Source organism: Thamnophis sirtalis, unplaced genomic scaffold, assembly GCF_051295495.1.
Source record: "Thamnophis sirtalis isolate CommonGarterSnake01/CBP01778 unplaced genomic scaffold, rThaSir2_p1.2 scaffold_3, whole genome shotgun sequence".
Classification (NCBI taxonomy): domain Eukaryota; kingdom Metazoa; phylum Chordata; class Lepidosauria; order Squamata; family Natricidae; genus Thamnophis; species Thamnophis sirtalis.
The window spans coordinates 24,429,466-24,444,126 of record NW_028261383.1 but is presented as its reverse complement, the minus strand read 5'-3'; the positions used below and the strand labels follow the sequence as shown (position 1 = coordinate 24,444,126).

Sequence of the window (14,661 nt, the reverse complement as noted above, 5' to 3'; positions counted from 1 at the left end):
TACCTGTTCCTACAGGCAAAGGCTTTTTGCAAAGGGCTGCCAAAGCCTACAGGAACGCAATCCTCAAGTGATTTGCCAATGAGAAAGCAACCCTAAGAAGTCGCGCACAGCCTCTCAGGGCTGCTTTATTGGCGCCAGATGCCTTGTCCAGCTGATCTGGAGCAAGAAAGCAATGAACATGTGGGCGAAAGCAGGGAGTGATGTTGTTCAATGTAAGAGATTCACTCCCATAACTTCTCAAGTTTCGGATGGAATGGGTAGGATCTACTACATTCGTAACCCAAGAACTAGCCATATCCAGCAAGTTCTGCTGCTAATGACCAGGTAGGTATTATCACACTAATATGTTGCCATTTTTTCCTTCCTCCTTCCAGTTTAATGCCATTACATATTTGCCTATAAAAAATTAGGCAAATTCTTTGTACTCAAATTAAATAGTCAATTTCTCAGTTGGATTTACAGAGGGACTTTAGAAATGAAATTCAAATCTTTTCTACACTCATCACTTGGGGCCTCATGTGAATTTTCTTGTGTGCAATAAGGGTGGAATTTCTCCTGAAGCACCATCCACATTCGGCACACTCAAATGGTTTCTCCCCTGTGTGTATAAGCATATGATTTAGAAGGGTAGTCCTAATACTGAAATCTTTCCCACAGTCTGGACACTCAAATGGTTTCTCTCCTGTGTGAGTTCTCTGGTGTGTCACCAGGCTGGAACTCTGACTGAAACTTTTTCCGCAATCAGAACATTCAAAGGGTTTTTCTCCTGTGTGAGTTCTCTGGTGTTTCACCAGGTTGGAATTGTGACTAAAACTTTTACCACAATCAGGACACTCAAAGGGTTTCTCCCCTGTGTGAGTCCTTTGGTGTATCACCAGCCTGGAATTGTGACTAAAACCTTTACCACAATCAGGACACTCAAAGGGTTTCTCCCCTGTGTGAGTTCTCTGGTGTGCCAACAGGTGGGAATTGTGACTAAAACCTTTACCACGATCAGGACATTCAAAGGGTTTCTCTCCTGTGTGAGTCCTTTGGTGTGCCAACAGGTTGGAATTCTGACTAAATCTTTTACCACAATCAGGACATTGAAAGGGTTTCTCTCCTTTGTGAGTCCTCTGGTGTTTCACCAGGCTGGAATTGTGACTAAAACCTTTACCACAATCAGAACATTCAAAGGGTTTCTCTCCTGTGTGAGTCCTCTGGTGTGTCACCAGGCTGAAATTTTGACTAAATCTTTTACCACAATCAGGACATTGAAAGGGTTTCTCTCCTATGTGAGTCCTTTGGTGTGCCAACAGGTTGGAATTCTGACTAAATCTTTTACCACAATAAGGACATTGAAAGGGTTTCTCTCCTTTGTGAGTCCTCTGGTGTTTCACCAGGCTGGAATTGTGACTAAAACCTTTACCACAATCAGAACATTCAAAGGGTTTCTCTCCTGTGTGAGTCCTCTGGTGTGTCACCAGGCTGAAATTTTGACTAAAACTTTTTCCACAATCAGGACATTGAAAGGGTTTCTCTGTTGTGTGAGTCCCTTGGTGTTTCACCAGGTTGAAAAGCTGACTAAAACTTTCCCCACAATCAGGACATTGAAAGGGTTTCTCTCCTGTATGAGTGCTCTGGTGTAAAACGAGATGAGAATTTTGACTGAAACTTTTCCCACAATCAGGACACTCAAAGGGTTTCTCGCCTGTGTGACTCCTCCTGTGTATCACCAGGTTACAATTGTTACTGAAGCTTTTCCCACAATCAGGACATTCAAAGGGTTTCTCTCCTGTGTGACTCCTCCTGTGTATCACCAGGTTAGAATTGTTACTGAAGCTTTTCCCACAATCAGGACATTTAAAGGGCTTTTCTCCTGTATGAGTCCTCTGGTGTATCACCAAGCTGGAATTGTGACTAAAACTTTTACCACAATCACGACACTCAAAGGGTTTCTCTCCTGTGTGAGTCCTTTGGTGTGTCACCAGGTTGGAACTAGTACTGAAACTTTTCCCACAATCAGGACATTGAAAGGGTTTCTCTCCTGTGTGAGTCCTTTGGTGTGTCACCAGGTTGGAATTAGTACTGAAACTTTTCCCACAATCAGGACATTGAAAGGGTTTCTCTCCTGTGTGAGTGCTCTGGTGTAAAACGAGATGAGAATTTTGACTGAAACTTTTCCCACAATCAGGACACTCAAAGTGTTTCTCTCCTGCGTGAGTTCTCTGGTGTGTAACCAGGCTGGATTTATCACAGAAACATTTCCCACATTCAGGACATTCAAACAATTTCTCCTTGGTGTGAGTCCACGTTGCCATACTTGCTAAAGCATTTATCGCATTGGGAGCACTTTTAGGGCTTCTGTCCTGTGTGGGTCCTTCCATGAAACAAAACGGAGTTGTTGTGACCAAAGGTTTTGCTACATTCAGAGTATTTGTATGGCTTTTCTCCAGTCTGGATCCTCTCATGCATAATCAACTATGATTTGCAAGTTGTATCTTTTGCTGAATGGAAAAATAATCTCCCTTGACCATTCATGTAATATATGCTTGAATTCACACTCTCCGTTTCCCAGCTAGAAATCTCTTCTAGATTTTCTCTCGTTTCTCTCTCACCTGCGGAGGAAGTTGGAGAATTGTGTGGCTCTCTGAAGGAAATGGAAAACACTTTGATATCTAGACTGATTTGTTTTCCTTTTCAATGTTGCTTGTTATCCTCAGTGTCCAGAATGCTCCTATTGCTATCTTCTTTGTCTATAAGATTCAAATAAAAGTATATCGTTAATTGTGCATAAAATGGTTGCAAATGGTACAAGAGAAACAGAGAGAGACAGAGAGAGACAGAGATTGTGTGTGTGTGTGTGTTTAGCTTTGTTTTTAGTGCTTTTGGGTCAGTCTGTAATGTCTGTCCTTGCAGTTTCCCTGGCAAGGGTTTTTGGAGTGGTTTCCCCCCTTTCCTGCTTCCTAAACTTAAGAGGACTGGCTAAAGTTTGACAGATGGTTTTGCTCTTCAGGTGGGACCGGAACTGAGTGTTTCTCTGTCTCTAACCTGGTGCCTTCACCACTACACTCTTTTTTCTACGTGTTTCACTTTTCTTCTTTATAACTGCTATTCTAATAGAAAATCTTTCATAAAAGTTATTGCAGTACATTTTTGCTTAAAATATCTTTTCATTGATATATAATTTATGGTATTAACCATAAAATAAAAACCATAACCCCAAAATATGTTATTAGCCATCAAACCTCAAAAATAAACTTTTCCCAAAAGGTTTCCACAATTTTGGCCACTACTGTAGGTTGTGATCTACATTATCAAATGCTTTACTGAAATCTAAGTATATGATATCCACAGCATTTTGCTGGTCCACTAATTAGTCATTTTGTCAAACAATTAAATAAACTTTGTTTGGCATAATGTTTTAAATCAACCCTACTGGTTACTGGTTATGATTTTGTTTCCTTCCATGTGTTCACAGATTTGTTGTCTGGATATGTTTTCCAAGATGTTACCAGGTATTAATGTAAGGCTGATCTGTCTGTAATTTCCTGGATTTGTTTTTCCCCCCACTTTTTTTTGAAGATGGTGTTAAATGGAAAAAGGTTTCCTCTGCGGGTTCGGATTTCTGGCTGGGAGAGCATCACTGGCTGAGTGAATGAATTTAGGATCGAAGCAAGCTGCATTTGAAAACAGGTTGTCTTTATTATTTCAGGAAAGCAAGACTGTCATTGATGTAGATCAGCGTTCCTAGTTGAGCTGACCCCGTCAAACAATAAGTGTATATTTTTTATACCATTTTCCTCCTTGAAGTCCTTTTGTTTTCTTTGTACTATTATTTGATCAGCCCCCAGTAGATGTCAGCATTACAAAGAGATAGATAGCTCTATTTGTTTGTGTCCCTTTGCTAAGGGTTCTAATCCTATCTTTCGTTTTGTTATTCCTCTGCCCTAAAGTACTTCCCATGGGGCAGGGATGAGCTCTAGTGTCTTCTACTGTATTTCCTATTTTTACATCTTCGCCCTGAGCTAATCAGTCTGTTGTCACTCTGATCTTTTCCTCTCTTAAGGTAACTTCTTCCTGCACTTCCTAGGTCTTTTGTATTATTTTGTACTCTGCAGCTATTTCTAATTGTCCGGATATCCGGTAATTATTCTCAGGAGGTTTGTTAATGTATCCTGGCTTTGTTATTCTAGTGACTTCCAGTTTGGTTATGGGCTGTACTGGTCTTCCTAATGCAACACTGTCTTGGTGAAGTTCCCTTCCCACAGAGGTTAAAAAAATCACAGAAGACAGCAGTGGCATCATCAGTTCCATATTGTTTCCAAGTGAAGAAAGTTAGCAACACCCCCCCCCCCCCCTTTAGAAGAATGAAATATGTTAGGAAATATTAAAAAGGTAGAATATTATATTTTCCCTAAAGGAGAAACATGTTTATAAAGATTCTCAAAGCCTCAGCTCTCTGCCCCAAGGAGAAACAAAGGGCCAACTTTTAGAAATGAATATTTGGTAATCCATTCAAGACAGGAATAGAACCCCAAGGAGGTCAGCATCTAGGATTAATTACATTTGCTAAACAAGATTAAAAACCCCAAATCATTGCTGGTCTTTGGGAGACCAACTACCATATTTTTCAAAGTATAAGAAGCACCTAATTCCACTCAAAAAAGAGGGTGAAAATATGGGTGCATCATACACTGAATACAGCCTCTGGAAACCCCACCCCTTTTGCAAAAATAGCCATGCATAGTCTTTAGGAGGCATCCAGAGTGCTGCTGGGTCTGGAGAGAGGAAAAATGAGGAAAAATGGGCTATTTTTTGCCTCTTTTTGTGCTCCCCCAGCCCCCAGGAGCACTCTATAACCCTCCTAAAGGCTATGCATGCTCCCCGCTTTTTTTTTTTTTTTTTTTTTAACAAAAAATGGACCTGTTTTCGCAAAAAAAAAAACCGGCCATTTTTGGGAGGTCTGCAGAGTGCAATTTTTTTTTAAAAAAAAAAGCCTCTTCAAAATCTTGGTGCGTCTTATACACCAGTGCGTCTTGTACTCTGAAAAATATGGTAATTAAAATCAAATAACAAAATACACAAAACAAGCCTCCAAATTTCAAAATGCTGTAGAAGAAACTGTATGAAAGTCCATGTGCTCATCAAACCAAGTGTTCAGCTACCCAGAATCACACGTTTGATGGTTCTGCTTCACTATTAAAACCATCTTTCCAATCAGCGTCTATATTTCCAGTGTCTTTCTCCCCACTTGGAACTGAATCCAGATGGACATTTCTTACAACACAAGAAAAGAGCATGCCCATAAAATAACAAAACAACCCTAATATAAAGGAGAACCAGTTTTAAAGCATGCACCGCCAATGGAATAAAATTTGGGGAGTGAAGGAATATGTCGTGTAGAAACTTAGCCCCCACTCCTCTCCTAGAAGAAATATTTAAAAGTCAGAATATTATATTTCCCTACAGGGAGAAAGCATCCCCTACACTCTTTGATAGCCCTCAGATGATGTCAGCACTTACAAATAGATAGATAGCTCTATTCATAAGCAAATACTGTCAACCCTGAAGCTGATCCGGTTGAAGCCATTTTGAGGCATCAGTGCTGCCGCATTAGCGCAAGGGAGTAGGAGGGGGGATTAGAGATAGCTGGGATGGTGGAGTCATAATAAAATATTTTCTCCTGAGAACCAAGAATGTTCTCATACCTGGCCAGATAAAGTAGGAGTGATGTCACCAGACCAGCGGACGCTGCAGTGATTGGGGTATATGACTGTTTGGGATTGAGAGTAAAACTTTTAATTAGGTGAAAACAAGGGGTCCCTCAGAGTTGGTTTTAACCAGATTTGTGCCAATTTGATATTTCCAATAAAGATATTCTTTTAGGAATTTACCTGCCTCTGAGGTTTGCTTGCGATGGATCTATTACTCGGAACCCTGGCATTAAACCAATTCTTCACTAAAATGTCAGGAAACTTTTTGATCCATTTGGAGCTGCTTATTTGGGGTCCTGAGCCCCAACCGCTTAGCCGGCCTACCAGGCCGCAGGAAGACTCGGGAAAGATGGAGGAGATGGTGGGCACTGATGAAGTTTGTGCAGGGGTTGCTGAAAGCCTACAGTACCCCTCCTTGCCCCAGCAGGTGACTGCCGTGCTTCCCTGCCTTCCACATTGCCTTACTGGCGGTCCTCCATGCCTGCTTGCCTTCTGAGGTCGGCGTCCAGCCCAACCTGGCCAGTCATTGGGCGGACGGCCCTTGGTGGAAATGCAGACCCTGTGCTGGAGCTGTGAGGGGTGGCGGAGATCCTGTGGGATGGCAAACAGACATACCGAGGCTGTTGCACATGCACCCGCTCCATTTCTGCAAAGGCAGAGTCCCGCCCGTCTCTGCTGCAGGTCAATCCAAAGAGGGGAGGAGGATGCTGCAGAAAAGGCTGCCTTCCACCCGGGCCCCGTGTGCTTCTCATGCCAGTTCAGCAGGGCTTCACGGGGATTGAGGGCAGGAGCGGTTTGGCACGGTTGTTCCCCAGGCAGCAAAGCAGACCAAATCAAAAAGGATGAAGGGGATCTTCGGTGGAGCTCATCAAGGGAACAACCCCTGGCTTATTGAGTCTAACCATAGTTGATGGACCTTTCCTTGAGGTGGAGGGTAGACCCAAATTGTGCCCCACTGTAAGCATCTCTCAGCCGTTGTATGCATGGAAAACCCTTGCACAGTATAGAAAAAGTTCCCAAGAGTGCAAGAATTTGTTAATTGCAGCAAAGGGAAGGGACTCGGAGCCAGCTTGGAAGGGAGCTGCAGCAGCATGCCTGTCCCTTTCAGGTAATTTGACCTCCGGGAGGGATGTGGCCAGGGGGGACCATAAAGGGAGCAGCAGCTTCACTGTGAATGAAGGGGGAAAAGTTAGGCTTCTCTCTGTCACAGCATTCAACGCTAAGTGCTGCAGCAGATAGAATCCAATTTTTTTCTCTCCCTCCATTCACAGCAGAGCTGCTACAGCCTCCCCCCCCCCATGTTAACCAGTTTTGGGGCTACTCTGTCCTGCAGTATTTGGGTGGGAGGGTCCTCTGTTTGGGGGGAGAATTTGATTGGAAAAACGTTAAGGGGCGGGCAACCTTGGAGGGCCTGTTCATCATTCCCCTTTTCCTCTCAGCCCTGCAAAAGCAGAAATCTCTGGTTTCAGTCTGCAGCCATCACCACCCTCAGCACGGTCAATAACATAGAGGGTGAAGAAGTAGAGTGGGTGACCCAGCTCCATGACATGGGGAGCTCGAAGACATAGATGACTTCCTGCAGGAACTAAGGTTGAGATTTGTGGACTCGGCCCACGGTCATTAAGCAGAAGCGGAGATGAAGGTGATTAAGCAAAATAACCACCCAGCTAAAGAGTATGTTGTGGAGTTTTGGAGGCTTGCGGCACTGGCCCAAACACTTCCTGGTCCACTACTTCAGGGACGGTCTGGACCAGGAGCTGCGCAATGCCAGTGTCAACTTCTAAAGCATTGCCATAACTATTATCATGGCATGGAAGGGGAAATTCCATGCATGGCTTCGGCCGGAGTCAGGTCTCATGTCTACAGCCTAGTTGGAGAATATGTATTATGATGCAGGACAGAAGGGAGGAGATACAGGGGGTAAAGTTCAAACGCAATTAAACAAAAGCAGTTTCGGCTCCACAGGAGTCCACGCCAGAATGTCGATCCTAATAAATGATTGGGTTTCTTTTCAACTTTGTCTGGAGGCTCATAAATGATTAGGTCGTCTTCTGGGAACTTCACAGAGGGCCAGACTTTAAAAAAATCTATTACGATTTCTGGGTTTCCTGAATCCCGGGCTCTCCAAGCACTCCCCCAATATTTGGGGTGCTTGGAGGGAAAATCAGGCAACAGGAGGCTGGAGAAAAGGACTAAATACAGCTGGAGGTATGCAGCAATGCCAAGCAGCGATGTCTTTCTCAGCAGCAGAAGCAAGAAAAGATGAGTACTTTTGAAAATCAACCCCTAAAGCAGCTGAACTGGAATTCCCTTGCCGTAGTCCCCAGATACAGGGAAGGGTCTCAAGCAAGGTGGCAAGGGTGGACTGGGGGTGGGACTGGAAACAAGCCAGGCTGATGGAATCCCTAGGGAGTGCAATAGAGCAACTGAAGGAGGGTCTTGACCAGGCCACCCTTGCTGATGAGGGGCCATCATGCTGCCCAAAAGAGGGGGGAGGGACATCTGATCTTGTTGGGGGGAAGAGATGCTGACTGGAGTCCAGCCCCCCCTCCCCCTTCTGATAGGAGAAAGAGCCCAAAACGGCAACCAGAGCCTCTCCCACGCAGCAGGCAGGCTGCCAAGAGCAGACAACCCCCTCCCTCTCTCCGAATGAGGGGTGAAGAAGATGACCAGGCATATCGGGCGCAAACATACCCAGCGCGACAGGAGGCTGGGGGATTAGGGCTGAATGACCCACCCCAATTCAAGGGAAAGTTTGACAGAGACTCAGACCAGGTAGCCCTATTCCTTGATTCAGCTGATATCCACCTAGAATGCTATGGGCACTTCTACCCATCCCCCAGAACCATGGTGAATTCCATCGCAGAGGGTCTAGAGGGAGAAGCAAGGGAATGGCTAGCCGTCCTCCACAAGAGGAGAGTCCCCCAACTGCAAGACATAGATGACTTCCTGCAACTACTAGAGGCCAGATTTGAGGAGGTGGAGGACTCATATGCGGAAGAGGAACTCAGCAACCTAAAGCAGAGAGGGCCACCATTAAGAGAGCACTTCTGTGCATTTAGGAGCGTCATAAGAAGGCTACCCACTTTACCAGAGCAGCTGCTGGTGTATTTTTTTCAGGACAAGCCTGGACAAGCAAATTGCTCAGGTAACTGCATACTGCGACATCCCAAATCAACTCTCCGAGTGGTTCTGAGTAGCAAAAGTCGACAGCGGGCTGCGCACCAACGACATGAGAAAGCAACTGGACACACAATAGAGAGGTCAACCCAACCTGAAACCACCAAGCTGGCGGGGAATCACAGCACCACAGCAGGCCCCGAGACCAGCCCACTCTTGAATTCCGGTAAAATGCAACAGATGTGAGAGCATGGGCCACATGGTAGTTGCATGCCCAACCCCAGCCCCAAAACCAAGGCCAGACCCACCGCCTGGGGCACGACCAGAACGAGGCCCCAAATGGACCACCAACAAGTTTGGGAAAGCCCTCCAGGCTGCAGACGCCCCTTCCCCCCCCCCCCGGGTGAAAGTGGTGGAACCCCAGGCAATGACAACCAGTTGCCCGAAACATATGACAGCAAGGACGAGGGAGAAAATGACCCAATGGTGAGTGAATCAATTCACCCTTTCCTTTTTCCAATACACCTCAGAGCCCCAAAACAGGAAGCCAGGGGAATTTTCAAGCCCTAATAGACTCAGGCTGCATAAGGTGTTTGATCAACCTAACCACAGTCCTGAAACTGGGGATCAGAACAAAAAGACTGGCCCACCCAATCTAGTTCAAGCAGGTTGAGGGTCTCTAATGGGAGGAGCCTATGCCACCCACCTAACTGAACCAGTGAGGCTAGAACTAGCGGATCACTGGGAAGTAATTTGATTCATAATAACCCCCAAAATGACAGACGCAGTCATACTGGGACTTTCCTAGACCGACAAGTGGTGGCAAGGGGGTACCCGCAGAGTTAGGAGATCAAGGGTCCCCAACCCCTCCCACACCAGCAAGCAGAAACACCACCCACGCTGGAAACCCGCAAGAGAGCCCACAGAACAACTGGCAACCACATCCGACAAAATCCCAGAGGCCGAACTGATTCTAATAGAATATCAGGACCTTGGAGAAGCATTCAGCAACGCCGAGTGCAATGTTCTGCCTCCCCCGCCGGGAGACAGACTGTGCCATCAAAATCATCCCCGGGGCAAAACTGCCCAGGCCCAAACTGTATACCATGATGCCCCAGGAAATGCAAGAGATGTGCAAATACATAGACAAAATCCTAGCAACGGGGTTCATTGAAAAAAAGATGGAACCATGAGATCTTGTGTTGACTTTCGAGGGATAAATGGGGTGTCCGTACACAACCTATACCTACTCCCCCTCATGAAGGACATGCTGTCTCATCTGGCCAAGGCAGCTTTCAATTCAAAATGATGCCTTTGGGATTGCAGGGGGCCCCAGCGGTATTCATGGAGTTGATAATCAAGGTGTTGCATGAGCACCTCTACAATGGGGTCCTCTTCTACCTAGATAACATCCTTATCTACACTGAGACCATGAATGACCACGTACCCCTGGTCCGCCAAGTACTGGAAAAACTTCTGGCAGCCAACCTGTACGTCAAGGTATCAAAATGTGAATTCCACCGTGCCTGGTTAGACTACCTGGGTTACCGAGTGTCAAATGAGGGAATAGAGATGTGCCAAAGTGCAAGTCATCTTAGGCTGGCAACCCCCTCGCACACCCAGACAACTACAAAGTTTCCTAGGTTACGCGAATTTCTACAGGCAATTCATCCCCTCCTTTACGAAGATTGCCAAACCCTGGCAGACCTCCTGAAGACAGGGAGCCCAGGAATGAAACCTGGTCCGGGACAACCCCTACCATGGGACCTAACCTGCCAAGAGGCGTTCGAGACACTAAAATAAAAGTTTGCAAAGGAGCCAGTGCTGAAGCAACCTTTCGTGATCCAGGTAGATGCCAGCGACATTGCAGTGGGAGTGCTACTCCAAAGAAACAACTAAGGAAACTTACAACCCTGCGCCTACACCTCCCGCAAGCTCACAGACACAGAGAGACGATGGACTGCATGGAACAAGGAGGCTTTCATAGTGAGATGGGCACTGCTAACCTGGAGACACCTGTTGGAAGGGGGCCAGAAACCATTTGAAGTCTGGACCGACCACAAAAATCTGGAGGTGCTTAGGACCCCACAGAAGCTATCACCCAAACAAGTCCCATGGGCTCAATACTTCAACCCTTTTGATTTTGTTTTAAAGCACATTCCAGGCAGGAGGAACTTATTAGCTGGCGTCCTCTCCTGCATGCCTCAGTACAAATGAGAACGGGAGCACGTAGTGGACGCCATCATTTCCTCTACTCAGCTGCCCAAGTAACCATCAGGCGGCAACGCTGTGAACAGCAAGACCAACCCGCAAGCAACCTAACCACAAGACTCAAAACTGAACTGCTAGCAGACCCCTGGTTCCAAAACAGCCAACACATCTTGATGAAAGGAGATGACCTTGCATGGAAGGGGACGAAATTCTAAGTCCCAGAATCCCTACATACCCTAGTTCTCCAGAGGAGTCATGATGCCAAACCGGCAGGCCACTTTGGGTTCCTAAAGACTTTACACTTAGCCTGGAGGCAATTCTGCTGGCCAAGCATAAAGAAAGATGTGGATAGTTATGTGAAAAGTTGCACCATCTGCACCACAATGAAGAGACGACCAGGAAACACCCCCCCAGACTGCTGCAAACAGTAGCAGAGACAAGGAGGCCATGGGAGGAGATAGCAAGGGACTTTATAGTAGAGTTGCCAAAAAGTGGGGAAACACAATGATTTGGACTGTAATAGATCTCTTCTCCAAACAGGCACACTTCATATCTTTTAATGGACTACCCTTGGCTCACAAGCTGGCAAAACTGTTCATGAAGCATATCTACCGCCTGCATGGAGTATCTTGAAGAATTATCTCAGACAGAGGGGTCCAGTTCACGGCTAAGTTCTGGAGGGAGTTCCTGCAGTCTATTGGGTCATCTCAGGGTCTTAGTTCAGCTTTTCATCTGGGCACCAATGGGGTAGCAGAGAGACTGAACACCACGATAGAGCAGTACCTGAGGTGTTACGTGAACTATTAGCAGTACAATTGGGCAGACCTCATAGCAAAATTCCATTCAGGAAATCCAAGCAAGCCTGCAGGAGGGACACATCCCTAAGTTATATACCTGTACTCAAATTGTCTTTGTGTCACACAGGTCGCTTTCGGGAAGTGAGGGGAGCCGTATGTCAACTTCTAAAGCATTGCCATGACTATTATCAGGCTGGCATGGAAGGGGAAATTCCATGCATGCCTTCAGCCGGAGTCAGATCTCATGTCTACAGCCTAGTTGGAGAATATGAATTACGACGCAGGACAGAGGGAAGGAGATGAAGGGTAAATACAGGTAGTCCTTGATTTGCAACAATTCACCCCAAAATTTCACTTTCTAAGTGAGACATCTGTTAAGAAAGTTTTGCTCCATTTGAACCACGTTTCTTGTTACAGATAAGTGAATCATTGCTGTTATTAGTTACGTGGTTGTTAAGCTAATCTGGCTTCCATATTGAATTTGCTGGTCAAAAGGACATAGAAGAGAATCACATGATTCTGGTTCACTGCAACCTGTATTTGGCAATTTCTATCATCTATCACCATAAGAATGCATATAACACACCAAAAAAGATTTTTGCATAATTTCAGAATTTCTGCAAAAAAAATAAAAATTCAGCAACTTCTTATGCTGAAAGTGTATGGGTGGAATGTTTTCTGAGGCAAAGGTCACACACAGGGCACTCAAATGGTTTCTCCCCTCTGTGTATAAGGACATAATTTATAACGTTAACCCTAGTACGAGATCTTCCCCACTGTCTGGACACTCATAAGGTTTCCCCCCTGTGTGAGTCCTCTGGTGACTCACCAGGCTGGAATTCTGACTATAACATTTCCCACAATCAGGACACTCAAAGGGTTTCTCCCCTGTGTGACTCCTCCTGTGTATCACCAGGTTAGAATTGTTACTAAAGCTTTTCCCACAATCAGGACACTCAAAGGGTTTCTAGCCTGTTTGAGTGCTCTGGTGTTTAACCAGACTAGAATTCTGACTGAAACATTTCCCACAATCAGGACATTTAAAGGGTTTCTCTCCTGTGTGAGTCCTCCTGTGCATCACCAGGCTGGAATTGGTACTGAAACTTTTCCCACAATCAGGACACTCAAAGGGTTTCTCTCCTGTGTGAGTCCTTTGGTGTGTCACCAGACTGGAATAGTGACTAAAACTTTTCTCACAATCAGGACACTCAAAGGATTTCTCTCCTGTGTGAACCCTCTGGTGTCTAACCAGACTGGAATTGGTATTGAAACTTTTCCCACAATCAAGACACTCAAAGGGTTTCTCTCCTGTGTGAACCCTCTGGTGTGTCACCAGCTTGGAATTGGTATTGAAACTTTTCCCACAATCAGGACACTCAAAGGGTTTCTCTCCTGTGTGACTCCTCCTGTGTATCACCAGGTTAGAATTGTTACTGAAGCTTTCCCCACAATCAGGACATTTAAAGGGTTTCTCTCCTGTGTGACTCCTCCTGTGTATCACCAGATTAGAATTGTTAGTGAAGCTTTTCCCACAATCAGGACACTCAAAGGGTTTCTCTCCTGTGTGAGTGCTCTGGTGTTTAACCAGACTAGAACTCTGACTGAAACATTTCCCACAATCAGGACATTTAAAGGGTTTCTCTCCTGTGTGAGTCCTCCTGTGCATCACCAGGTTGGAATTGGTACTGAAACTTTTCCCACAATCAGGACACTCAAAGGGTTTCTCTCCTGTGTGAGTCCTTTGGTGTGTCACCATGCTGGAATAGTGACTAAAACTTTTCCCACAATCAGGACATTCAAAGGGTTTCTCTCCTGTGTGAACCCTCTGGTGTCTCACCAGACTGGAATTGGTATTGAAACTTTTCCCACAATCAGGACACTCAAAGGGTTTCTCTCCTGTGTGAATCCTCTGGTGTCTCATCAGCTTGGAATGGGTATTGAAACTTTTCCCACAATCAGGACACTCAAAGGGTTTCTCTCCTGTGTGAGTGCTCTGGTGTTTAACCAGACTAGAATTTTGACTAAAACTTTTACCACAAGCAGGACACTCAAAGGGTTTCTCTCCTGTGTGAACCCTCTGGTGTGTCACCAAACTGGAATTGGTATTGAAACTTTTCCCACAATCAGGACACTCAAAGGGTTTCTCTCCTGTATGAACCCTCTGGTGTGTCACCAGCTTGGAATTGGTATCGAAACCTTTCCCACAATCAGGGCACTCAAAGGGTTTCTCTCCTGTGTGAGTCCTTTGGTGTGTCACCAGGCTGGAATGACGACTAAAACTTTTTCCACAATTAGGACACTCAAAGGGTTTCTCTCCTGTGTGAGTCCTTTGGTGTCCCAACAGGTTGGAAGTCTGACTAAAACTTTTACCACAATCAAAACATTGAAAGGGTTTCTCTCCTGTGTGAGTCCTCTGGTGTGTAACCAGCTTGGATTTATCACAGAAACATTTCCCACATTCAGGACATTCAAACAGTTTCTTCTTGGTGTGAGTCCACATTCCCATACTTGCTAAAGCATTTATCACATTGGGAGCACTTTTAGGGCTTCTGTCCTGTGTGGGTCCTTCCATGAACCAAAATGGACTTGTTGTGACTAAAGGTTTTGCTACATTCAGAGTATTTGTATGGCTTTTCTCCAGTCTGGATCGTCTCACGCATGATCAACTGTGATTTGCAAGTTGTATCTTTCACACAACTGGCACGTCTATGGAGCTTTTCCACAACTCATATTCCTGAGATCAAAAATATGGATGGTCCCTTGTTTGGTGTCCTTTTGTTTCAAGCCGTTTTCTTCCTCCCAGAGCAATGCTCGTCACACTGTCTGCTCTATGTGGT

At 45.5% G+C, this 14,661-nt stretch overlaps 2 protein-coding genes across 2 annotated transcripts in view; both read right to left on the bottom strand.

Annotated features, from left to right (window-relative positions):
- Positions 1–14,661, bottom strand: part of LOC148047644 (uncharacterized) — a 32,632-nt gene that overhangs the window by 13,472 nt on the left and 4,499 nt on the right. The window lies entirely within an intron of this gene.
- LOC148047643 (uncharacterized) overlaps positions 368–14,661 on the bottom strand; it is a 30,841-nt gene continuing 16,547 nt past the window's right edge. The window contains 3 exon segments of the mRNA XM_087711742.1: positions 368–487; positions 489–2,123; positions 13,143–14,252. Of these exon segments, the coding sequence (XP_087567868.1) occupies positions 431–487; positions 489–2,123; positions 13,143–14,252 (2,802 nt within the window). The 3' untranslated portion in view covers positions 368–430.